Genomic DNA, 26,253 nt, shown 5'->3' on the forward strand with positions numbered 1-26,253 from the left:
GATTTTATTTTTTTTTATATAATAAAAGTCCTTCAAAAAATCTGTAAAGAAATGTAAGTGTAGAATTCTATTACATTCAACATTTTATTAATATTTATGTTCTCTGCTTTATGCTCCGTTTATTTATTTCTAATTAATAGGTGATAAATATATTTATGTTTGTTTAACAGTATTTATAGTTTAATATTTGCCTGATATTTGTATTTATTCTATAATACAAGTGTGTTTATATGTACACACGTTTCCGTGATGCTTTTTATAAACATATATAGAGGTATATATATATATATAGTGCATTGTGTTTTGTTTTGTTTTTTTTTTGTAAATTTAGCGTACATAAAAGCATTTAGTTTGTTTATATGACATTTTTATTTATTTTTTATGGGACGCTATTTATTTATTTCCTTCTTACTTTTCTTACTACTCGGTATATGAGCACAACCATTTAATATATTTTATGTTGTATTAAATCGTTCACGTCATTGTATCATTGAATTTCATTATTATCTTTTTTGTAAATGATCAATAATTAAGTAATGTATTTGTAATAAAACTGTCTTCTATTTATTTATTTATTTATTTATTATGCTGTATCAACATAAAACACTGATTGCTAAATATGCCTTAAATGTTTGTAGGTGAAAAAGTTTATGAAAAAAATAATAATAATTTGTAAAAAAAAAAAAAAAAAAAACACTTTTATTTGTGTTTGATTACGTCATCGCCGGACGCCCGTATTCATTAGCCTAACGCTCTTAGCCAATCGTGTTGCAGGAGGGCGGGGGTTACACGAATACGGGTGTGATTAAAACACAGCGGCCCGGTGCGGTGTGTGCGGGACTGAAGGGGGAGCGAATGGCTTGTGTGGTCTTCGGTGTTTAATCACAACCAAGTGCTGCAGTTTCCCGGCAATCCGACACCATCCGCGCCTTCAACATGGACCTCCAGTCCAGAGGTTTACTCTGGAGGCATCCGACATGTTTGTAGCGACTTGTGACAAGTGAATTGATCCATTTAGTAAAACCACACAGTCACTTTTTGGCCTTTTCCTTCACGCCTGTGTGGATTTAAAGGGAAAGTGACAGCAGCAGCAGGCTGAAGGTTTAACAGTGTAGAGAAACAGTCGCTTTAGTGCTCCGTTACAGAGCTGCAGAGACACCGGTGAGTAAACCAGCTCAATACTAACTGTGCTAAATGTTAGCTTAGCATCATTATACTAAAAATCATGAGGGCCAGCAGCAGCAGCAGGAGGAGGAGGAGGGCCCTGAGTTAGTGCTCCATGTCTCACTCACACACACACACACACACACACACAAGCTGTGGTGTAACATCACAACTACATTAGTTAGTTCATAGTGAACAGATGACGAGTTTAAATCCGTGGGGTTTTATTTCACAGCCCTGAAACTGTAGTAAAACACACAAAGCTTGTTCTTTTCCAGCTGCAGCGTTAACCGTGTTGGTCCCCGAGGACTTTTACGTTCGGGTCATTAGTGATATTTGAACATTTTCTCTCCGTTTAAAAGTGAACGCTTTAAACGGACCCTGAACTTACACACGAGTTCCATGTCGCTCACGCGCCGGCGTTCAGAATCCGGGTTTTAAACCGAATCCAGTCCGCGGTTTGAATTCGCTTCTGCGTCATTGCGTCATATATGCTGACCACGCCCACTACGGCGGACGAATAAAGTGCGATTATTGTTGGGTGGAACGTAAAAAAGTCTAAAACGAAGGCGGCGATTGTAAATTTTAAAAAAAGCGGATTTTTGGATGTTTTTGCGTTGAAACTTAATTGTAATGTTGTGCAACGGATTGCTAACTGAAATTAGCCAAATGCTAACGCGAGTGAATAGTTGTGAGGTTACTGTAGTAAAAGTAGCCAATAAACGGGTTACAAACGCGTTCATGGCGCGTTATAATCAGGAATGTAAAATATAAACGTGTCTTTAATATAAATCACAAGTTGCGTGATATAAACGTGTTGACATTGAATACCAAGAAATGGTGGCAATTCACTTCCGGTGTATGCGGAAATGGGAGTAGAAGTAAAATGCGGTCTGGATCGTGGACCTGTAACCTCTAAAGCTAATCGTGGCTAACAACCAGCTGTATTTTAAACCCCGCGATATTCCACTATATTGTAACTTATTATTTAATGTTACTGTGTGATGTTATTAATGGTATGGTTCGCGCTAATAAACCTGAGCACAAGTATGAGCACAGCTAACAGTTAGCATTAGCAGCCTGTGACTCCCTCAGGCCTGGTCGAAGGCCGCGGCCTGGTTATTTCACTCCCAGTACATTAACGCGCGCGCGCACACACACGTGTAAACGTTACTGTTTCGGTGGCGTTACTGTGTTTACTGTGTAATTCTCCCGGTGAACGCTACACAAACACCGCGCGGCGTCTGAGGTAAAGTAACGGCTCCGTGCGCACGTGCACGCCATCATGCTAACCGTAATGAGTAGTTTAACACGAAGCTGCTTCAGGACTTTGGAGCTTTAATTTATATAATTTAGGTCTGTTTAAAGTTCGTGTTTGTGTTGAATTCGTTACTAAACTCAGTAGAATTTAAATCTTCACATGAACGTGTTTTATTTCATCATCAGGTGACGTTTCAGACTCTTTATTCATCACCAGCAGCTTTGTACAGGGACATTGTGTAATGTCTGTTTCTCTCAACCATCTCACTGACATCTGGGTTTAAAAGGAAAGGACAGCCAGATATTTATTTTTATTTACACAGAGAGGGAGAGAGAGGGAGGGAGAGACACACACACACAACCAGGGAGGCAGAGACAGACAGACAGACAGACAGACACGCACACAGAGACACACACACAACCAGGGAGGCAGAGAGGGAGACACACAGAGAGAGGGAGAGACACACACACACACACACACACAGAGAGGGAGAGACACACACACACACAGAGAGAGAGAGAGGGAGAGACACACACACAGAGAGAGAGAGAGGGAGAGACACACCGAGAGGGGGGGCACACTGAGAGAGAGAAACACAGAGAGAGGGAGAGAGAGACACGCACAGGCAGAGAGAGAGATATTTAAGACTCATAAATATTGGCACCCAGTGATCAAACACTAACCTTTACTGCTGTTTTCTCAGAAGTGACGTAGTGAATTATAAACTTTATAAAGTTGGAGTCAGTGGATTTAATGTCGTGTTCATCTGCTTCTGTGCATCGGATACTGTGTGTGTGTTAAATATTATCTCATTAGATATCTATTGTACAGGTTCATGTGTATTAGCCATAAATTAGTGAGTGAGGGTGGAATTTATCCTCTTATCAGTACACACAGTAAACCCCACCCTCATTACTGCAGTCTTACACACACACACACATGCACATGCACATGCACACGATTCGGACTCTTTTGTCTTCCTTTATTTTTGTGGAATGAAATTAATGACTGGTGTTTTTTTTTTTTTTTTTCTCCTCCTCCCTCTCTCTTCTTTGCCTTCACATACAGAACAAGTGCACACTCCATCTAGGGTCCCTTTGAGTGTCCACCAGAGAACTTTACAACACTGACAGGTACGCCACCTAGTGGTTTTATTTTGAGTTATATATAGTTATAGTTTTATGCCTAAAATTGTTGACTTGGTTAAAAAGCTTGTGTGTGTGTCCAGTTTGGCAGGCAGGTTCGAGACTTTCCTCATGCAGAACCACAGGAAATGAATAAACCGCCTCAGCCTATCACAGGACCGCCCTCTGTTCCTCACCCCGCCCCCTCTCCAGGATTGACGTCGGTGAGAACCAATCACAGTCCAGACTTTGAGTGACAGTAAATCAGGCTGGTTTAAAGACACAATTTTCTACTAATGCTAAATATTTTTAAAACGAGCTATCGTTAATAATTATTTTGATAATTATCAGAGACCCGGTTAACTTTGTAGATTAAATGCGCTAGCTGTGCTCGGCTTGCTGTAACCACGGTGACGGTGCCTGAAAAGTTAGGTGTTTTGAGACAGACAAGTTCCCAGGCTTGTTCTATTTTCCCCACACCTGACTGACCTTTGACCCTTCACCTGTCCGCAGGCTGTTTATCCCCCTGGTCAGCCCACCTCTGTTGTTTTTGCCACTCCACCTCCACCAATGAACTCTGCACCACAACCCAGACAGGTACTGAGATCGGATCTAATGTAAAAATCTCATTTGATTGGATATTTCTTCCCTCCGTGTTACATAAAACACACCTGGGGAAAAATCTTACGAGTTTCAAGATAACAAAAATATCTGGAATAATTAATTAATTAGGACTTTTTTTTTCTTTTGTGGCTGATTTTTAATACTGAAGCTTTTAATCTAGAGAAAACTTCTGACTTTAGGGGGGCGACTGAAACGGAGACCGTAAGATTTTGCCAACAGACGCGTGACGGCGTTGTCACGAACTTTCTTTAACGAAATGATTTAATTCTCTTGTATGTAACATCCTGATGTTCACATGGAATAAAACCTGTTCATGATCTCTCTCTCTCTCACACACACTCTCCGTCACACACACTCTCTCTCTCTCTCTCTCTCTCTCTCTCTCTCTCTCTCACACTCTCTCTGTCTCACACACTCTCTCTCTCACACACACGCTTGCTGTAAGCTAACTGTCTGCTCTAACTTCTGCTTCATGTCTTCGAGGGAGACGTCACATGAGCCGGTCCTCGTTCTAGTAACGATTGCATATTTAATTAATTACTCTCGATAGAATGCTATGGGGGGGGAGGGGGGTTTAACACCAAAACCTTCAGTGTTTATTAACGACGGCGCAGTGACGCCGCGTCCGGGGCTGAAATAAAAAGCTCAAAGGAAGATAGGAAACGTGTTAAATCATTAATGTGGTTTGTAAGGCGTCGCTTTATTACGAGGGTTTTTTAGATTAAAACAGAACGAAGCGCTAGAGTCTCTCCTCGGTTTCTCTCCCTGGCTTGACCTTTGACCTCTTTCTCTTCTGCTGTCCTGCAGTTTGCACCAGGGCCTCGTGCTTTACATCAACAGGTACTAACACTTTCTGGACACGGACACACACACACGCATGCGCTCTCTCTCTCACACACACTAATTAAGGATAATCTATTTTGTTCATGTTTATGATGTTTATCGACGTCTCTCGACCCGGACGCTGCTCCTGCACGTTTCCTCTTTATTTATTTATTTATTAAAACTTAAACTAATTTGAGTAAATTGGCTGTACTGGTCAGGTTTAGTTACTTATTTTTTTGATAAGCAGAAGAATTGCTGTATCCAGATGTTTTTTATTTTTATATTAATCTGCTTGATGAGCTGCTGCTGCTAACAGCTGTGTGATTAACCGCTGCTCCGTGTTGTCCTCCTTTCTCTCGCTCTGCTCTGTCTCTGCTGTGTGGTTGCGGATGAAGGGTGGATTCAGGTCACTGCAGGTAAAATGATGATGATGATGATGATGATGATAAAGGCTTGTCTGTTTCTTCCTGTGTCTTTGTGCTGCTCCGGAGATGCTCTGTGCATGCAGTAGAGCCGCCGCGTGTGTGACGGGAGCTCAGGACCGCAGGGTTTAAGGGGAAAATAGTGATGAGTCATTTCGTCTCCTTTTGAATAATTCTTCATTCTGATTAATTAAGTAAACGTTTGTGAGGCGGAATAACGAGCGGACTTTCTAACGCATTACGAGGATTAAGTGAGCTGAAGCCTTTTTTTTTTTTTTTTTAGTTTTTGATTGGAAGGTTAAATAACAAATAAATTAAATGCAGTCACGTCCGGATGACGCACTGATTTATTATATTTCGTTGTTCTCTTGTTAATGTTTTTTAAAACCTGAACTTTTAATTTTCTTTTCCTGATGTTTCTGGACCTGCATGTCTATCATCTTTTAATAGATGTTTTGTTTTGTAGACGGTTTGTCGCCTCTTCCTCATCTTCATGTGCATAAGAGCTACATGTTGTGAAGATTAATTAATCTCTCTCTCTCTCTCTCTCTCTCTCTCTCTCTGCACAGTCGTATTACCCCCGGGGCAATTTACAGAGTAACGCCCCACGAGTGGCTACTAATAACCCGCCCCGCCCCGTCCCGCCCCCTCATGTCTACCCCTCGTCTTCGCAGATGGTAATGATCCCACAGCAGCAGCTCCAGTTTCCGCCCAACTCCCAGGGCCACGCCTACTTCATCCAGTCAGGACAGGTATTACTGTGCCACCTGGTCCTAGTGCTCCTGTGCTGCATGACGCTAAAGCTTTATTTATTTTATTTATTTATTTTATTTATTTAATTTTTTTTTGCACACAATGACTCGAGTCACACACACTTTATATTTGTTGCTGCTCGACTGTGGCTGTGAAGGGTTTGTGACTTTGCCGTATTCGTGTTGCAGTACCGTGCGCCGTACGTTCACCAGACGCAGCAGTATTCAGTGGCCAGCGCCCCAGCAGGCTTCTACCCAGGAACCAACCCAGACTACAGCTCCACGTATGGTAAGAAGCTCTACAGCGCCCTCAACTCTCCACCCCTGTCCTTCACTCCACTCATCTAAAACCGGACTAATCGGCGCCGCCCTGCGCTCTACTCGCCTCACTTATTCTTCTTTATTTTATTTTTTTTATACGTATACTTGTTTTTATTTTATTTATTTATTTTGCCTCGTTTGACTCTCGCAGGTTCTGTAGCTGCCAGTTGTGCTGTTTGAAATATTTCTAATATCCTTGTCATTCACTTTCTACTCTTTCTTCTATTCTCTCACCTTTTTCCGCTCTGGGCGGAGTTCAGAGGCCGCTCTGGGAGCGAGGGAGAGGCGGGGGGGTGGGGGGAGAGGCGCGGTTCGAGAGAACAGCCGTCTCTCTCATCACGCCGTTCCTCTCACCTCCCACCGCTACTCCGGTGAGTGTGGAACGCAACGCAGGGCTGTCTGGGTTTTAAATCATTTTATTGTTTTGTTTTTTTTTTTAAATTTATTTCTAACTCACAGCATGGACACCAAACCCTAAACTACCGAGAGAAATCGTTCCGCTCGCATTCACACGCCGTCCGACTCCTTAAGACACATGAGGCTGAACTCCATACAAAAATAGTGTTATCAGTATAATCTGTTTCTTTCCCCCTCCTCTTTTCTGTAAGACTTTATTGCCCCCTGCTCTGTGTGTTGAATTGCAGTCGCATCAAAATCCCGGTTTTACCACCGAGACGCCCTCCATCCCTAAAAATGTACAAATTTAGTCAACGTGTTGCGAAGCCTCATGAGTCGCTGTTTGGAGTCCTAGCTATTATTATTATTATTATTTTGCATGTCTTTGTGTCCATGATATTCCTGTAGCCAGTTGAACCAGCTTCGTTGCCGATCCATCAGACAGGAACATGTTGTTGTATGAAATAATGAAATCACCACCTGGATTCTGATTGGTCAGAAGTATCGACGTGCAGATGGAAGTCGACTGTTTTTTTTTTGTATCTATAGCAACAGCACGTTCGCGAGCACTCGTACGGCACATGAACGCCCTGTTAAAGCAGTTTAGGTGAAGTCCTGTATATACGATGTGGTGAAGTCTCCGGTGTCAGAGGTGAAGCTGGAAGCGTTTCCCCACATCTTCAGGACCGAGCTGTAACGACTGGTTCGCGTTGCTGCCGTGATTTAAGTGACAACAGGGACGAACTGGACAGTAAATGAAGCTGGATTAAAGCTAGAGGTGTAGGTGTAAAGCTAGAGGTGTAGGTGTAAAGCTAGAGGTGTAGGTGTAAAGCTAGAGGTGTAGGTGTAAAGCTAGAGGTGTAGGTGTAAAGCTAGAGGTGTAGGTGTAAAGCTAGAGGTGTAGGTGTAAAGCTAGAGGTGTAGGTGTAAAGCTAGAGGTGTAGGTAGTTCCTATTGGCTGGTACAGCTGGCTACAGCTGATTTTTACTCCCCACTTCTTTTGGCTGAGTTCAGTTTAATTATTCGACCTCGCCCACTTGCATGTGGTTGAATCCATGATGCAGGTGGAACCCAACAGACTTTATTAAACCCCCCCCCCCCCCCAAACTGTTGTTGAAATGTGAATGAACAACCCTGCATTGTGGACTTGTGTTAAACCTGAATAAATCTTTGTGACATAGAAATGAAATGATGGGAGAGGAACCGAGACACGTCGGGGTGGGAAATGGAACAGTGTGTAATGTCTCTCTCTCTCTGTCTCTGTCGCTTTCTCTATCTCGTGCTCTCTCTCACTCTGTCGCTCTGTCTCTCTGTTTTGCTCTCTCTCTGTCTCTCACTGTTTTGCTCTCTCTGTCTCGCTCTCTTTCTCTCTCACTCTGTTTTGCTCTGTCTGTCTCTCACTCTCTGTCGCTCTCTGGCTCTCTCTCTCTCTCTCTCTCTCTCGGCGCCTTTCCAGCTGGAGCATATTATCCTACTCAAGCTCAGTACCAGCCTTCAGTGCCCACTGCGCCTGTTATGATGAACCCCACCCAGCAGCAACAGGCCCCACCCCCTCAGCAGCAAGCCCCACCCCCTCAGCACAAAAGGGAACGAAAACAGGTAATGCCGGATTACCTCAAGAAAAAAACACAACAGACTTTTTTGTAATGATTCACGAACACCTACATTTTAAACTCACACACACCAAATGTATCTAATATAAATCTAGGATTTTTGTATTATATTAATCTTTATATTATTCTCTATAATAACCTTTTGCTCCACGTTTATGTTCCATGAAGCCTCTTTGAGACGACGTCCGGCGTAAAAAGCGCCGTACGAATAAACGTGAATTTAAATTTTTTTTCCAGATTAGAATACGAGACCCTAATCAGGGAGGACGTGACATCACAGAAGAGATCATGTCTGGAGGAAGGACCACGTCTACACCCACACCTCCGCATGTAAGATCAGATTTGAATCCTAATTCGAATTCAGGTGGCGCCGCTCTGTGGGGCTTCGATCTCATTCGTACTGGAACATGTAAATCTTTCAGTTTGTCTAGAACTAGAACATCGTTTTCTTTTCCTCCTCATCAGTCTGTAGGAGCCGAGGTCAGTTGTGCCCAGACGAACGGTGAGAGTGCGACTCCTGCCGCTGCTGCCCCGGTGGTCCGACTCGGTAACCATGTCTTTATCACCTTAAGAATAAATTCTCCCAGCTGTTTAATTCTTCCTCAGACATTTTAACATGTTTAATGCGGCTCCAATGACCCAGAATGTCTCCTTGTGTTTCAGATGATTGTGTGAGGTCCTCAAGCCCTGCAGCTTCTGACTCCACCCCCCCGCCTCGTTCAGATCCTTCCCCTGAGCCTAAATCCGTCCCAGACGTCCTCGCTGCTCCGGAGGTTCCTGTTCCTCCAGGACAAAGTGAAGACGCCGTGTCAGAACCTTCTCCCTCCTCGTCTCCCGCTCCTACGGTTCTTCCTCCGGAGCCCACGCCAAGCGACAGTGTGGACGCCCCTGAGCCACCCGAAACAAAAAAGGAGGAAGAGGAGGAGCCTAGTGTCACCTCTGCAGAGCAGCTGTGCTTCGAGAACACGGAGCCTGAAAAGGAGGCGGAGCCATGCGTAGAAATGCCACTTCCTGACTCCAACACGCCACCACCTGAGGAGGACACGCCCCCTGTAGCCGCAGCAGCCACCAATGGGGAGACAGAATCCCACGAGTTTGTACCCACCCCACCGCCCACAGCCGTGCCCGCTCCTGAGACCGAGCTCGTCCCGGTGACCAACGGTCTGCCTCAGGAGCCCGAGGAACTGCAAGACGAGAAACTCGAGGCAGAACCCGAGGCACTCGCTGAACCCGAGGTTCAGGAAACCGATGCAAAAACCTCTGCATCTGTAGAAGAGGAGGAAGAAGAGGGCAGAGTGGAGGAAGAGCTCACTCCTGCTGAGGAGACGACTATGCAAGGTGCCTAGTCCCTGTTTCCCTTCTAATGGGTTTGATTTGATTTATAATTAAATGTGTGACTTTTACACACGTACATGTACCCGCGCACACAGACGTACACGAGCGCGTGCATATACACACACACATTCACACACACGTACAAACCCTCACACACATTTTGTGTATTTGATAGTTTCTGACTAAATTTCCAGACCTGACTCCTTCACTAGATAACCATGTTACCATGGAAACCTGGCTGTTCGATGGGATTTACTTTATTGTGTTTACCGTGAGACGTTCAGTGTGTAACCGTTGACCTGATGTTCTGATCATCTTCTCTTTTGTGCCGTCAGCTGTTCTGCCCATGCCAAAGAAGAAGAAGCTGAAGAAAAGCGATCTGAATAACAAAGTGGTCGGAGACGTTTTGGACGCGTATAAAGAGGTTCGAGTCTCCGTTCATGTTCACGTCGTGGGGGGGGGGGTTACAGAAACGATGTACTATAGCTCGTACTATACGGGAACTCGCATGATGTTTCCTGAACATTTATTATAACCCTTTCCTTCAGACGGAGGAGAAGGACCTTGTTCCTGAGCCGGTTCTCATTGAGGTCCAGCCCTCAGAGCCTCGTTCTGCTGCCTCTCCGTCCCCCGAGGAGACAGACGAGACGTGGGAGGAAAAGGAGGATAAACTGGACACGGAGAACGTCGAGCCTGATACGGGCAAATCCGTGGAACAGAAATACCAGTATAAAGAGGGTGAGAGAGAAACGTCACCACCTGTCGGTTTGCCTTTTAGATGTTTGTACAGATTTGAATCGTGCTGGTCGTCATGTGTCCTTTGTAGATGTTTGAGGTCTTGTATCCATGCTTGATGGTGTATAACTCCTAGCATTCATGCCGAACACCTCGCCCCGCCCCTTTCTTCTGTGTTCAGAGCACTGGAAGCCCATTAATCCAGAGGAGAAGAAGCAGTACGATCGTGAGTTCCTGCTGCGCTTCCAGTTCATCAGTGCCAGCATGCACAAACCCGAGGGCCTTCCACACATCACAGATGTGGTTCTGGACAAGGTAAACATCACCGTAGTGACTGGCTGCTGTGTAGGAGCTCAGGGTCATCGTCGTACTCATGCCAGGCTGATACCTCACTGCGGTTCTATCTTTTTTTTTTCTTTTTTTTTTTTCTGATCATGCAGTTGTTAAATCCTCTTCCACCGAGCGCTCATCTATTTCCTCGTCTTCCATTTTGTTTCTCAGGCCAATAAGACACCGTTGCGGCCGTTGGATCCGAGCCGTCTGATTAATTGCGGGCCTGATTTCACGCCTTCGTTCGCTAATTTGGGCAGAGCGCCTCCTGGAGCAGGACGAGGACCTGTAAGTGTCACTAAAGTATTATTCGTGTGGTGATTTTTTTAAAAATGCAAGCAAGCAATCGATGTCGCAGCTTTTCAGTTTTTAAAATAAATAAATAAATAATTATTTTGCCATCTCTCAGCCCCCAGGGCCACGGCGGTCTCAGCAGGGTCAGCGTAAAGAGCCACGCAAGATCATCGCCAGCATGTCGCTTAATGACGACGTGCAACTGAACAAGGCCGAGAAAGCCTGGAAGCCAGGGGTGAAGAAGCCCCGTGGCGACGAGGATGACCCGGAAAATATCAAGACCCAGGATCTGTTTCGAAGAGTGCGCGGTGTCCTAAACAAACTGACGCCGCAGATGTTCCAGCAGCTCATGAAACAGGTCACGGAGCTGACCATCGACACCGAGGAGAGACTCAAAGGAGTCATCGACCTCATCTTCGAAAAAGCCATTTCTGAACCCAACTTCTCCGTCGCTTATGCCAACATGTGCCGCTGCCTTATGGGGGTGAGTCGCCATGTCCGGTCTCTCGGCCCTCGTGTTTATACCTTCAATTTATTCTATATACACATACAAGAGATGTCTATATATTCTAGAAAGTTCTACCCCTGCTCTAGGGGGTGAAACTAAAGCTCGTTGGAATGCTGATAGAACTTAAGTAACACAGAATACACAAATGTATCCAAGTGTATCATCGGTTTTCCGATGAGCTGTAGAAGGCCACAGGGGGGAGACAGAACACTCCATTTAGTATTTACAGTAAAAGGGCTTCATCTTGTGGCTCTACCTGATATGAGACCATCTGTATAGTTCAGAATTGTGTGCAGGTTTCAGAAGCCTCTACAGCAGCTTATTATTATTATTATTATTATTCTGTTAATTACAAATAAATCATGACAAATGTCAATTATCTGCTCGTTAAATAGAGCCTCGATCTCGTGCCGACTTACTGTGTGGTGGAGGGATGATGTTCTGGCTTGTGTGAGATTCTCATGGGGTTCGGGACATGATCTGTTCGGCTCCTATGATGAGCTCAGTTTTTTTTTTTTTTTTTAATTCTCATCGTAAAGCTAATACAACAGATTGACTAAGTATGGCATGATTAAATAATCTTTTTTTTTTTTTTTTAAGGCTTATTCATGTTTTTGTTTTTCTTTCCTCCAGCTGAAAGTGCCCACCACTGACAAACCGGTAGCCACTGTGAATTTTCGCAAACTGCTGCTGAATCGCTGCCAGAAGGAGTTTGAAAAGGACAAAGATGATGACGAGATCTTTGAGCAGAAGCAGAAGGAGCTGGATGCTGCTGCAGAGGTGCTGAACACTCAAGATCTCTCTCTCTCTCTCACACACACACACACACACGATCTCTCTCACCCTCTCTCTCTCTCTCTCTCTCTCTCACTCACCCTCACCCTCTCTCACTCACCCTCTCTCTCTCTCACTCACCCTCTCTCTCTCTCACTCACCCTCTCTCTCTCTCACTCACCCTCTCTCTCTCTCACTCACCCTCTCTCTCTCTCACTCACCCTCTCTCTCTCACTCACCCTCTCTCTCTCTCACTCACCCTCTCTCTCTCTCTCTCTCACTCTTCCTCTTTCTCTCTCTCTTCCTCACCCTCTCTCTCTCTCTCTCTCTCTCTCTCTCTCTCTCTCTCTCTCACTCTCTCTCTCTCTCTCTCTCACCCTCTCTCTCTCTCTCTCTCACCCTCTCTCTCTCACCCTCTCTCTCTCTCTCTCTCATTCACCCCCCCTCTCTCTCTCACCCCCCCCTCTCTCTCACACACACACACCCCCTCTCTCATGTACATGTGGCTCATTAGTCATCTAACTACACATGAGGACTTGTAGTAAATCTTATAAAGAATGGAGATAAGGAGCCGTGTGTGAACCTGCTGATGAACTACATTTACACATTCTGTAAAATACTGAAACATAAAGTGGCGTCTGACTGCTTACACCGATCATGTGGTAGACAGCACCATGACGGAGTCCTGATGTTTTCCTGCAGGAGGAAGTCCGCCAGCAGTTAAAAGTCGAGCTGGAGGAAGCAAAAGACCAAGCTCGCCGCCGTTCCCTCGGCAACATCAAGTTCATCGGAGAGCTGTTCAAGCTGAAGATGCTGACCGAGCCGATCATGCATGACTGCATCGTCAAGCTGCTGAAGAACCACGATGAGGAAAGTCTCGAATGTCTCTGCAGACTCCTGTCCACCATCGGCAAGGACCTGGACTTCGAGAAGGCCAAGGTAACTAGTGTGCGTGTACACACACACACACACACACACACACAACCTCTTCAGTCATGTTGAAGAAATCTGTAGAACCTCAACACACCTATAGTGTGGTAAGAGTCTGTGTGTGTGTGTGTTATAGCCTCGTATGGACCAGTACTTCCAACAAATGGAGAAAATTATTAAAGAGAGAAAAACATCTTCACGGATCCGCTTCATGCTGCAGGACGTGTTGGACCTGAGAAAAGTAAGCTTTGTTCTCTGTATTTAACCCCAGATGTTTTAATAACAGACCTTCAGCTCTGTCTTTACTTTTAAACTGCTGCTTTTTGTTTCTGTCCCAAAGAACAGTAAACATTATTATTATTATAAAATGTGTAACGTTACACTGGTTGTAGAAACATGGTGTAAACAGTAGAGGTTCCTTATCGGACCCAAATCAAAGCCAGAAAACGGACCCGATATCAGAGTCTCTTTTCTGTGGTTTACAGAATAACTGGGTTCCCCGGCGAGGTGACCTGGGGCCTAAGACCATTGACCAGATCCATAAAGAAGCCGAACTGGAGCAACACAGAGAGCAGATTAAAGTGCAGCAGCAGCTTCTGTCCAAGAAAGACTCGAGTCGAGGAAGAGGAGGCAGAATGAATCAGCCTCAGGATGAGGGCTGGAACACGGTGCCCATCAGCAAGAACCGGCCCATCGACACGTCCCGCCTCAGCAAGATCACCAAGGTACTGGACACGAAACAGAACAGTCACTGTTTCACTGCTGAGACCGAGAGAGTCTAATGTTCAGACCTGAAGTAGTAAATCGTCCATAAACCGTAAAGCGATTTAAATCCATTACAACACCACGTCTAACAAACTAATTTATTTATTTATTTTAATTCTCACAGCCTGGTGCTTTGGATTTCAACAATCAGCTTCTTGCCCCCGGAGGAAAGGGATCATGGGGCAGTTGGGGTAAAGGGAGCAGTGGTGGAACCGGAGCCAAACCCAGCACTGAACAAGGTTCTATATTAGACCCCGACTAATGATTTCTGTCATTAACCCGAGTGCTTTACATTATGCAGCACGTTTAACTCTTTCCTAACCTCCGCCTTCTGATCAACACGTTTATTTATGTTTGTTTACGTTGTTAAATGTAAGACGACCGGACCACAGAATCTCATGCTGATTTTCTTTTCACCGTTAAAGATGCAGGCCGACCGGCAACGAGCACCCTGAACCGCTTCTCGGCTCTTCAGCAGTCAGGACCTTCCTCCACATCCTCCTCATCCTCACAGGACTCTGAGCGCAGAGTCCCTCAAAGGCAAGTGTGCACAAACGCCCCCTACTTGCAGAAGTTTTTACCCTCTGATCTGTTTTGTGCCACATGTCTGGGTCACCTGATTAAACCCTGATTGAACTAAACATAGTCTTTTTATTATTTATTTATTCATTTATTTTTAAATATTTGCGGTCGACTATTTGACGAACAGTTTGTGTTCTTTCGGTGCGTACAGGACCAGCTCAAGTCGAGACCGCAGCGAGCGAGACCGTTTCGATCGCTTGGATCGCCGGGACAGTCGTGAGGACCGAGACAGAGGGCTGGACAGGACACGAGTCCCCATCACTAAACGCAGCTTCAGCAGGGAGAGCGAGGACCGGTCTCGAGGCGGAGACGTACGCCGTGTGTCCAGCATGACGGACGAGAGGGAACGTGGAAGCCGAGACAGAACCGCCAGCAGAGAGACGGCAGGTAACGAGAAGGGTTCGTACACCTGATGATGAAGATTTGGAGAACGTCTTTATCCAGATTATCATAGTTTTTTTTTTTTTTTTTTTTTTTTTGATTGATCTTAATGTAATACATGCGTTTTTTTTTTCTGGACCATCACCGATTAGTGTTGATTTGATTTTATTCCTGATGAATATCATTGTTTTGTGTGGAATGCACTTCCTTCTTCTGACCACACGGTGGCGCCTGCTGTTTAACAGGCAACAGATATTAAACAGCATCATTGGTCTTAAATCTAGTATGTAAGTCATTTATATGGACAATTAAGTTTATAAGTTATAATTATAGTTTATTTAAAATAGATTGTTTTTCTAAACTCATTAAAAAGTTTGGTTTTTGTTTCTCTACACTAATAGATAATTATTAGTTTCCTAAAAATCAACCATTCCGTTTTAATTAATTTATAAATTATTATAAATATCTTCTCAGTATTAAATACATGGACATTTATAGACATTATGTCCAACAGCAAGAAATATTGTTTACATAATGTTGTGTTTTAGTGAAGAGTGAAACGACCTCGATGCCGCCACCGCCACCACCCGCTCCGAGCAAACCGGCCCTGAGTGAGGAGGAGGTGGAGAAGAAGTCCACCGCCATCGTAGAGGAGTATCTACACATCAATGACCTGAAGGTTCATACTGCTGCTGAGACTCTGTACAGAATTCAGATTAAACTGATAAATGTGGTATTATAACCGTCTCTCTCTCTCTCTGCCTCTCTCTCTCTGCCTGTCTCTCTCTCTCTCTGCCTGTCTCTCTCTCTCTCTGCCTGTCTCTCTCTCTCTCTCTCTGCCTGCCTGTCTCTCTCTCTCTCTCTCTCTCTCTCTCTCTCTCTGTAGGAGGCAGTGCAGTGTGTAAAGGAGCTGAACAGTACTTCGGTGCTCTTCGTGTTTGTACGTAACGCTGTGGAGTCGACGCTCGAGCGCAGCACCATCGCCCGAGAGCACATGGGACTTCTTCTGCACAAACTAATCAGCACTGGCATTTTACCTCCCGATCAGTACTTCAAAGGGTGAGTGTTCCTCAAACCCGTGAGTCAGGAGCCGTGGAACGCTCGGGGTTCCACAAACATAAACCATCTTAATGATTAGTGTTAGTGAGATCATAAAATACCATCAGTTTGTTACTGAACTACGAGAACAATCTCTTTAACTTCCCTCTCCTTAAGCCAGTGTTTGGTCGTTTAACAAATGTGTGGATGAATCTTCAGCACAAAGGATCTCATTCTTGTAAAAGTCTTGCGTCATGTCCGTCCTCGTGTCTCACACACCTGTGGATGGACATCTTTGTAACCGACATCACAGTTTTCCAAGCGAGAGTTTAGAGAATCGGACCGACGACGTCCTGCCGAGCGCCGCGCCCCCGAGCCTTAAGGACTACGTGCATCCTGATCACGTTTTTGCTTCACTTAGTTCAGAGCGTTGATCCTGAGCTCACTGACGAGTTCATTACAGCTGCATGTCGATTAATCACACCGTATTAATCTCACCTCATTAACGCTGGGTAAATTGTGCTTCAGTGTTTACACACATGAGGGCAGGGTAATAAAATCTGAAAATTCTGAACCTGTTGTCTGTAGAGATCCTTATTTATATGTAGAAGTAATGAGTATATAGTCATCGTCCGTCCCCCCCCCACACACACACACACACGTCCATTATCATCCTCTTGTACAAAAATGTACAAGACTTTAGATTGTTTCTAGTTGTCTTTTTCTAGGCAACTTTTTTATCTATTTTCCAGCTAAAAGTGTGTGTGGTGTCTCTTCAGGCTTCAGGAGATTCTGGAGGTGGCTGATGACATGGCTATTGACATTCCACACATCTGGCTGTATCTGGCAGAGATCATCACACCCATGCTGCAGGACGGAGGGATCTCCATGGGGTCGGTCTTCAGGTCAGCGTGTAACAGTAACCTTTATTTCAGTGTTACGGAGACAAGGACCTTCCTGAGTCCGGGAACCGGATTTAACTAGTCTGTGTTTCGCAAATGATCAGCACTTGCGGTTCATACATCATGGACTGATAACTCCGTTAGAAAGGAAGCGGTGCGAAAGTGGGACGTTTAATCTGTTCAGATAAACGGATGCGCTCCGTGTGTGTGTGTGTAACATCAGATGTATACAGTTTATAATAGATAACAGAATATTTTGGGGTATTAAACTGTGTGTGTGTGTATAGAGAGGTGGCGAAGCCGTTGCTGTCGATAGGAAAAGCTGCTGTGCTGCTGGTTCACATCCTCAACCTACTCTGTAAAGGACTGGTACGTGTCTGTTGGTCTCTCTCTCTCGTTATCTCACATGAAACGAAGATCCTGGGTCTGTTTTCTGACTTGGATACCTCACATGACTCTTTTTTTTTTTTTTTTTTTTTTTATAAAAGACTCATAAAAAAGTTGGTGCCTTGTGGCTCGACGCAGGACTCAACTGGAAGGACTTCCTGCCTGAGGATGAGGATGTTAACAAGTTTGTGACAGAACAGGTAAGAAGATGCTTTTATTTAGCAGCTGTGACTCACACAAGGTGTGGTGTGAATCTCTTAAACTCCTTTATCTTGTCTGTAATTACCTCATTTTTACTTAGAGCTTCCCTCAGACTGTGGCTCGTTTTCACACAGACACCCAAAATAACTCCGTTAACCAAAAAAAATCGCTGAACTTTTTACAGAAAGTGGAGTTTACGCTGGGGGAGGAGCCTGAGAAACCAGGGAAGAAGGAGCTGAGCGCAGAGGAGCTGAGCAAGAACCTCGACCGGTTGATCCAGGACAAGACCAACAACCAGAGGATCCATGACTGGGTGGAGGCAAGTTCTGTTTCAATCCCAATCAAAGGGGATTCTCTTAATCCTGGGTCTGGTTTAGTGTAATGGGCTGGAGAGCTGGTCGGCCTGGGAAACTTAGGCATTGGAGCACGAATAGAGAATTTCTTGTTTCGAATTTATTCCAGGCAAATCTTGACGAGCAGCAGATGACCTCCAGCTTGTTCATCCGAGCTCTAATGACCTCTGTGTGCCAAGCGGCCATCATCTGTGAGTAACAATCAGGTTTAATTCGATTAAGGTTTAAATCGGTTGTTCGTGCCTGTTACACCGTATAAACGTCTCGTGGCCGATCACAGGTGAGAACCCATATAAGGTGGATGTGGAGCAGGTCACCCAAAGGGCCAAGCTGCTGCAGAAGTACCTGGTGGATGAGCAGAAGGAGCTGCAGGCACTCTACGCTCTCCAGGCTCTCATGGTGCGACTGGAGCAACCGGCCAGTGAGTAAAGATTCTGATTGGGCCGGGGGGGTGTTTTTGGTTTTTTTTTTTTTTTTTGCTGCTCTTCCTCTCAGGTGGGGTCAATAACACACTCTCTCTCTCTCTGTGCCTGTCTCTCTCTCTCTCTCTCTCTGCCCGTCTCTCTCTCTCTCAGATTTGCTGCGGATGTTCTTTGACACGCTGTATGATGAGGACGTGATTAAGGAGGAAGCGTTCTACAAGTGGGAGTTCAGTAAAGACCCGGCCGAGCAGGTGGGAAAAGGCGTGGCCCTCAAATCAGTCACCGCGTTCTTCACCTGGCTCCGAGAGGCAGAGGACGAATCAGATAACAGCTAAAAAATAAAAGTATGGAGCGGTACTGCAACGAGGGAAAAGGACTACAAACTGAACTTGGACACAGACTACAATCACTTCTCTTTTAGTTTTTCTCTTCTTTTTTTTTTTTTTTTTTTTCTTGCTCACTTTTTGGAAAAAATAAAGGTTCTTAAAGGGGGGCTTTTGGTTGGAGTGGATGAGAAGGTTGTTGGTTCCCCCCCCCCTTGCTGCAAAACGACCTACCCCCCGTAACCCACCCGCCCCGTTTATGCTGCTCTTATTAACCCGTCAGTGTAGATGAAAACGCAGCGTTAGTGTGTGTGTATATAAGACGCTCTGGAGGCATGAGTGCGATCATGCTGTTAACGAGCTCTTAATTAGGAGCTTTATCCTCTCTGGTGTACGTCAGAAGCCTGGTGTTACTTTTAACATGTAAGAAGGAAGACGTTGAGAATCAAGTATTTACTGACGGATCTGATTTTTATTTATTTTCTTTTTCCCCTGTTTAATTTTTAGAGCAGGTGTTGATCTGGATTCATAGGGACGAACTTTGGTCTTTGAATCCTCCTCTTTCTCCCCCCTCTTTTTTTTTTTTTTTTAATAAAATATATACATACACGCTGCTGGAAAAAGGGTTACCATTCTTCCTTCTAAGTCATCCCTCTGTTTATCTAGCACGCTCTCACTCTGCCTACATGGCATTCTTGGGGTTTTTTGTTTTTTTTTTAAACCTTGTGAGGGTTCTCACCATCAGCCCCACCCCCACCCCAGTCAAACAAAACCTGCCTTTTTTTTTTTTTTTTTTGAATATATAAATAAAAGTAATTCATTAAAGAAGATAACTTGAAGACTGGACAATGCAATCGTCTAAAACATCTGAGACAGAAACAATCTGAAGTGTATCTGCTCGCACTGAAGTGGGGAAACATTTCAGGAGAATTCTGTACATATGAAAGGGTGTTTTTTTTTTTTTTTTTTCCCCCAAAAACCTAAAAAAAATTAGCAAAATGCTGTTTAATGACCTGCAATTTTTTTCAGATAGAAATAGCATTTTTTTTTTCTTGTATTCTATTTAAGTTTTTTTTCTCTTCCCTTCTTCCAGGTGAGAGGTGCTTAATAATCCATTGATTACAGTTTTATTGAGGAAAAAAATGTAAATATTTTTTTGCTTTACTTTATTATTTAAGGATTTATTGCTTCTTTCACATCAGAAACTGGAAACCGCTGAAGAAACACATTAAAAATAAAAGATTATAAACTTGCTAACACGTCTGCTTTTAAAGTTGGGAATATCTGCAAAACTCTCTGCTTTTGTGCATCTGAAACCTCGAAGGTTTGCTGGTACGGATTCGGGGAGGGGGGGGGGGTTAACACGTCTTTTATTGGTTACCTTCTCTTCATGACCGCGTGATATGAATGTTAAATGACACCAAATGACCACCTTCGGATCTGAACGGTCACACGATCACAGTTTGTCCTGAACTTCTGTCGATTTCAGTCTCCTTAATGAACTAAAATTAAAGTGCAGTTGTTTTGAACCAAACTGTCTGCAGCAGACAACAAAAAAAGCTTGATCTGACCCTGATGTTTGGAGCGTAGCTACTAAATCGTGCTCAAACCTTAGCTTACATCTCATTGGAATGTTTCTTCTGGTGCTACAAGCAATTTGAAGTCTAAGGTAAGTGACTTAGGAACGCTGTGTAGTGTAAAGTATGTGCACCCCACACCATCACATGTTGCCAGTTCCACACTTCTCTTCTGGGGCTTTCCGCTAGATGTTTGGTGGCTGTGTGAAGCGTTCGTTAGATCAGACTTAATTTGTGTTCCTTTGGGGTTGAGTCGGACTCCGGGCTTCTGCAGGACCCATGTGATCTTCACGAACATTGTCATGCTGGAGCAGGGTTCAAGTTCTACTGAAGTGTGAACACTGTAAGGCCACTCACACACACACACACTACAGCTGTGTAGAAGAACCTGTGTGACGTCTGGATGTGCGCGTGTTTTCACACGTGTGTGTGTGTGATGGAAGGATGGTGTATAAGGGGTTAAAGGTGTCGTGTATAAATGCTGCTGCTCCTGCAGGAGAGACACAAGCAGAGTGTTGTGTCTTTAAGGAACAGGTGGCTCAGAACAGTGACGCGTTAATGGCACTCACAGAGGAGACACGAAGCCTTTGTGCTGTCTGTCGGAGCCGTAAACGAGCACCAAGCCGTTATTAATGCGACATGAATCAGGAATAAACGTGTTTAGGGGCTGTGACTGATGTGTGCGATGCTCCTGACGGCTTTACCTCAGTTCGGATTAAAGGTACGTCTTCCATCTTCCTCTTATTTGCTTCTCCTGCGCGCTGATGCATCATCATGACGTCCCGGTGCTTCTGCACGAATCCGCATCACTAACCGACGCTTATTTATCACCAGCTTCTCCTCGTTATCTCCCGTCTATGTGTTTACGGATGCTTGTTTTTCCTGAAGGCGCAGTTTGTGCGCCATTAGATCACAGAGTACCGCCTTGTTGCCTGGATACAAACCTGCGGTCGTGTCTCAATCCGAGATGCTGTAGGGTTCTAACTGGAACATCAACAGCACGCTTTAATATAAAGATATGGATCAGAATTTAACATCAGATCCTTTACAGACTAGAACAGTTCCACTAGCATCATTACTCATGATGATGATGATGATCTAATAAACTATATTTGTAAAACATTAAACACTTATTAAACTCCTAAATGTCTCTAAACCCCAGGATACTGTGTGTTAGTTATACAGAACACACTTTAATTTACAGCCCTGAGGGGTTCTTCACTTGTTCTTTCAGCGGTCCCTCTGTAGATCATTACCAAAGTGTGTAACTTTCACAATGATCTCCACCTACAGCCCAATTCTGGAACCTGTGAAGGCCAAAAACAATCCAAAGGAACCTTTTTGCAGCTGGAACCGACGTGTTAGACACCTAGAAAACATTCAATCCCCCAGATTCTAGAACCTGTTGAAGACTGTCAGGGTTTCTACATTTAGCTCCTGGACAAAATGGTTGTTGGAAAGTTTTACTGGATATTTTATTTCTGCTGAAAGGGAACCCGAGACACCGGTTTAAAGATGTTTCTAACAGTTGTGAAGATCCTGTGTTCAGCTGCAGGAACATTTCAGTAGGAGAACCTGTGAAGGATCTTCTGTTTTAGTATCACCACATTATTAAGGCCACAGCTGACAGCTTTAATGTCACTAAGTAAAAGAAAGTGTTGTATTATTATCTGCTCTGTTTACTGTAACACACCTGATTTACCTAGTTATGGTTCAGCTGTTGCTGATGTTACACCCTGTACGGTGGCCACGCCCACTATATGACGTATGCACAGTTCCGCGTAAACACTAATTAACTTTAGCTTTATTTACTGCTCTTTTCTAAACGCAGCCCCGGGCACCGTGTGCACGCGCACTCGCTCTCGACCAGGCGCTGTTGCCTCGTGCTCCTTGCGCGCGCTAAACGGAGGTTAATGACGTGTTTTGCAGCAGGAGCAGCTGTTTCAGCTTCTCACCTGTTGCCATAGTGACGCTAATTGCATCTCGAGCCTCTCTCTCTCTCTCTCTCTCTCTCTCTCTCTTTATCTCTCTCTCTCTCTCTGTGTCCCTTTCTCTCTCTCTCTGTCCCTTTCTCTCTCTCTCTGTCTCTCTCTCTGTCCCTTTCTCTGTCTCTCTCTCTCTGTCCCTTTCTCTCTCTCTGTCTGTCCCTCTCTCTCTCTCTCTCTCTCTCTCTCTCCGCCATGTTTAACGCTCTACTTTAACCCCCGGACTCTCCAGCTGAATCCCCACGGTGTCACTTGTTGCCAAATGATGACCGGAAATGAGGGATTAATTTTCCGTCACAATTTCTCACGCAGTTTGTGTGTGTGCATATGTGTGTGCGTATGTGTGTGTGTGTGTGTGTGTGTGTGTGTGTGTGTGTGTGTGTGTGTGTGTGTGTGCCAAACATATAAGCCTCTGGGGGCCCCAAAAGTGCGTGGGCCCTTAGAATTGTCCTAAATTTCCCCCCTTTATTGGCACTCGTGTGTGTGTGTGTGTATGTGTGTGTGTGTGTGTGTGTGTGTTAGTGTTTGTATGTATGTGTGTGTGTGTTAGTGTTTGTATGTGTGTGTGTGTTAGTGTTTGTATGTGTGTGTGTGTTGGAAAAGTACAGATTGAACGTCCTGCACTCAGAAAATTCACCTGAAGTTACAGAAACAAAAGTCGATCTCCAGTCAGGAACCACACAGAGAACTGAACCATTGTTAACGCTGAAGGTATTGAAATGACTGAAATGACTCTTGTGATTTTCTTTACGTACCCTAGATCAGTGGTCCCCAACCCCCGGTCCGTGGACCAAATGTTACCGGGCCGCCAAGGAACATTAAGTTATTCCCATTTTATTTACTGTGGTGTATTTCTCTCGGGTCTGTGCGACTTTCCATGGACGAGAGGTTAACCGGGAGCTGAGAGACGTCACCTAAAGCCGCACCGATACCGCGCATGCACAAAATATCATGATATCGGGCCGGGTTTAGGTGACGTCTGGAGCTGAGCGGCTGCGAGCGGCAGTGGTGTTGTAGCTGTGGTGGAGAGAGAAGGTGTGTATCGCTCTTCTCTCTGTTCACCGGTACTTTGTCATGTTTAACAGTGCTTGGTGTTCGTGTATATTGTGTTTGCTCAAATTTAACCCACAAATTAGCAACAATGAGCACGAAACAGACGTCGTTAGGAAGTTTGAAACTCTGCCGGTGTTCTGGATTAAAGTCATGGTGGAATACCCTGAGATTGTCACCACAGCACTTACATCCCTATCGCCATTTCCGACATGCTGTCTGTGTGAAGCGGGGATTTCTGCAGTGACGGCAACCGAAACAAAACAACAGAATAAACTGGACATAAGCGACACACTTCGGGTGTCATTGTCTCCTGTTACCCCAGATGGAACCGTCTCGTTGTAAAGAAACAAGCTCAGGGTTCTCATTGGTTTAGTGTTGTAGTGAGTTAAAAAGGCAAGTTTAAATACAATTACATTAAAAGTATTCATTTTAATTTAATTGTATAGCCCCCACCTCACACCCCCAGCAGGCCGCGGTAAAATGATCAAACATTGACCGGTCCGCGGCGACAAAAAGGTTGGGGACCAGTGTCCTAGAAGATGAAGGTATTGAACAATAATCAGAAGGTTTCTCAGTAGAAAGTGTTTTATTTATATAGATAACACGTAATTATCCAAAGAATCGTAACCGTATCCTTGCAGCACCATGTAATCGCTTTAACCTTCGTCCTGAAACATTGTGTGTGTTTAACAGAACTGATGTACAGCATCATTTTAAACGTAATGTAAAGTCATGGTTAATCTGAGATGTTACAATTCTATAGCCATACATTCCTTAGGTGTCTTTCGTCTCAGTCTGTCGTCATCCCGGCGTTAGGCTCGGCCCGATCGGGGCGTTCGGTCCTCCCTCGACGCTCGTCCTAAATAGGCTACAAATAACGTTCGAGCGATGTCCACATGCGCCTGGGATAATATTAGCAGACCCCGATATGAAGATGCTTTTATCCCAGTTGGGGCAGAAGGACCACACGCTGAGATGTAGGCCAGATAATAAATCCCATCTACAGTGACGCTAATGACAGAGAAATATCAGGATTTTAGTTGAAAGCCTGAGAGATGCTGATTTACAGCAACACATAAACTTCCCTTGTTGTCTCTTTTCTCCTCCTTTTGGCACTATGGGGTTCATTCATTCCCTACCGCTTATCCGAACATCTCAGGCGTCATCGGGCATCGAGGCAGGATACACCCTGGACGGAGTGCCAACCCATCACAGGGCACACACACACTCTCATTCACTCACTCACACACACACACTATGGACAATTTTCCAGAGATGCCAATCAACCTACCATGCATGTCTTTGGACCGGGGGAGGAAACCGGAGTACCCGGAGGAAACCCCCAAGGCACGGGGAGAACATGCAAACTCCACACACACAAGGCGGAGGTGGGGAACTCCCCTGGAGGTGTGGGGCAAACGTGCTAACCACTAAGACACCGAGACCCCCGCCCTATGGAGTGAAAAACACAATTCCGAATGGCTATTTATATACAGAAAGGATATAGACGTGTCAGAATGCAGTACAGTGGGTCTGTTATGAAGTGCAATGTTAGTGTAATATACACTGTGTGAGATGGTGGGGTCTGTAGCCACGTGTGTGTGTGTGTGTGTGTGTGTGTGTGTGTGTGTGTGTGTGAGCGAGCACGCGGCCAAGCGGCTTATTAAAGGATTTAGTGTCTGGTTCAGATCCTAAAGTCAGAGTTCAAGTGTGTGTCAGAGTTAATAAAGCCTCAAACCTGCTGCATCAACAAGCTGCTACAGCACCTCTCTTTATTTCACAAAAAAACCCAAGAGTGATCATGTGGGCGGGGTCTGTCATGAGGGGGCGTGGCCAGGTAAGAGGTTTTTGTACCTTAGATTAGCTAGAGTCTAATCTGAATATTGTCGTGCTGTTTTAAAGACTCTGTAGTGTTTATTTCACCTCTCGCTGCTCAGCATCCAGGATTTATAACCTTAATAAACCTTTTTTAGGGTTTTTTTGGTTTATATTTATATTAAACTGATTTTCATGTGTGTGTAAAAGCGATGAGGTTTCTAGTTGTTTCCTGAGGTGTTAAATGTCTCCGTGTCTTCAGGTTGATGAACCTGTTGAAATGCTCCCGAAATCCAGAAAAGGGCTCAGCATCCAGGAGATCGCAGCTTTGGCCAGATCATCACTCAACGGTGAAGATTCACTCCACACATTACATAGACACATTTACTGTCAGGTTACACTTTTAATTACAAAACACACCTTCATTCAGTCAGTATACAGTCACTGCTGAGTCACTCACACACCCACACACACACACACACGCACACACTCTCTCACACACTCACACACACTCACAGAGATTTAATTGTATTATTTAGACTTTATTATTTAAGGCGCTCCTTAAATCTCTTGACTGTTTTGTTCTTGAAAATATTCCTTTTCTTTTCCATCTTCACCTCTTCCGTGCTTTTCCTCCTCTTCTTCATCCTTCTCGACCTCCCCCTCCCTCAGGCATCTCTCAGGTGGTGAAGGATCATGTGACCAAACCGACGGCGATGGCTCAGGGTCGAGTAGCTCGCCTGATCGAGTGGAAAGGCTGGTCCAAGCCCTTAGAGCCGTCGTCTGCTACGCTGCAGTCGCATTTCAATTCCTACTCGCATCTCAGTGAGGGAGAGCAGGAGGCCCGCTTTGCAGCAGGTGTGTATCAGTGCTCAGTCACACACACACACACACACACACACACACACACACACACACACACACACACACACACAAAGACACATACACACACAAAGACACATACATACACTACACACACACACACACACACACACACACACACACACACACACACACACACACACACACACACACACAATGATAAAAGCTTTGTTTTTTTA

The 26,253-nt window shown here is 44.7% G+C and overlaps 2 protein-coding genes across 11 annotated transcripts in view; both read left to right on the forward strand.

Annotated features, from left to right (window-relative positions):
- The first annotated feature begins 795 nt into the window (after nt 1-795).
- On the forward strand, nt 796-20,016 carry eif4g1a (eukaryotic translation initiation factor 4 gamma, 1a). 9 transcript variants are annotated; one of them, XM_047806338.1, is made up of 34 exons: nt 796-1,161; nt 3,494-3,558; nt 3,654-3,773; nt 4,063-4,146; nt 4,981-5,013; nt 5,394-5,414; nt 5,990-6,172; nt 6,362-6,461; nt 6,754-6,864; nt 8,346-8,488; nt 8,740-8,832; nt 8,968-9,049; nt 9,166-9,840; nt 10,173-10,261; nt 10,386-10,575; nt 10,754-10,887; nt 11,074-11,190; nt 11,312-11,680; nt 12,338-12,484; nt 13,181-13,417; nt 13,545-13,649; nt 13,894-14,133; nt 14,298-14,412; nt 14,599-14,713; nt 14,907-15,154; nt 15,685-15,815; nt 16,023-16,195; nt 16,954-17,079; nt 17,364-17,445; nt 17,565-17,663; nt 17,849-17,983; nt 18,127-18,208; nt 18,298-18,438; nt 18,593-20,016. In XM_047806338.1, exons 3-34 carry the CDS (start codon nt 3,699-3,701, stop codon nt 18,772-18,774), a joined length of 4,857 nt encoding a protein of 1,618 aa, XP_047662294.1. In that variant the 5' UTR covers nt 796-1,161; nt 3,494-3,558; nt 3,654-3,698; the 3' UTR covers nt 18,775-20,016. The 9 variants fall into 9 exon arrangements, with proteins under 9 accessions (XP_047662294.1, XP_047662298.1, XP_047662299.1 ...); XM_047806340.1 differs by having other exon boundaries at nt 797-1,161; nt 14,907-15,142; XM_047806339.1 differs by lacking the exon at nt 796-1,161 and adding an exon at nt 1,705-2,413.
- A 605-nt stretch (nt 20,017-20,621) lies between these two features.
- The window catches only part of fam131aa (family with sequence similarity 131 member Aa), a 12,809-nt gene continuing 7,177 nt past the window's right edge, over nt 20,622-26,253 (forward strand). Inside the window, exons 1-3 of one of the 2 annotated variants that reach the window (XM_047806346.1) lie at nt 20,622-20,682; nt 25,455-25,542; nt 25,865-26,050. In XM_047806346.1, the coding sequence (XP_047662302.1) occupies nt 25,473-25,542; nt 25,865-26,050 (256 nt within the window). In that variant the 5' untranslated portion in view covers nt 20,622-20,682; nt 25,455-25,472. Of the gene's footprint in view, nt 20,683-20,764; nt 21,061-25,454; nt 25,543-25,864; nt 26,051-26,253 lie in introns of those variants that run through there. The other variant, XM_047806345.1, reaches the window with a different exon arrangement.

Source organism: Tachysurus fulvidraco, chromosome 22 (genome assembly GCF_022655615.1).
Source record: "Tachysurus fulvidraco isolate hzauxx_2018 chromosome 22, HZAU_PFXX_2.0, whole genome shotgun sequence".
NCBI classification, from domain to species: domain Eukaryota; kingdom Metazoa; phylum Chordata; class Actinopteri; order Siluriformes; family Bagridae; genus Tachysurus; species Tachysurus fulvidraco.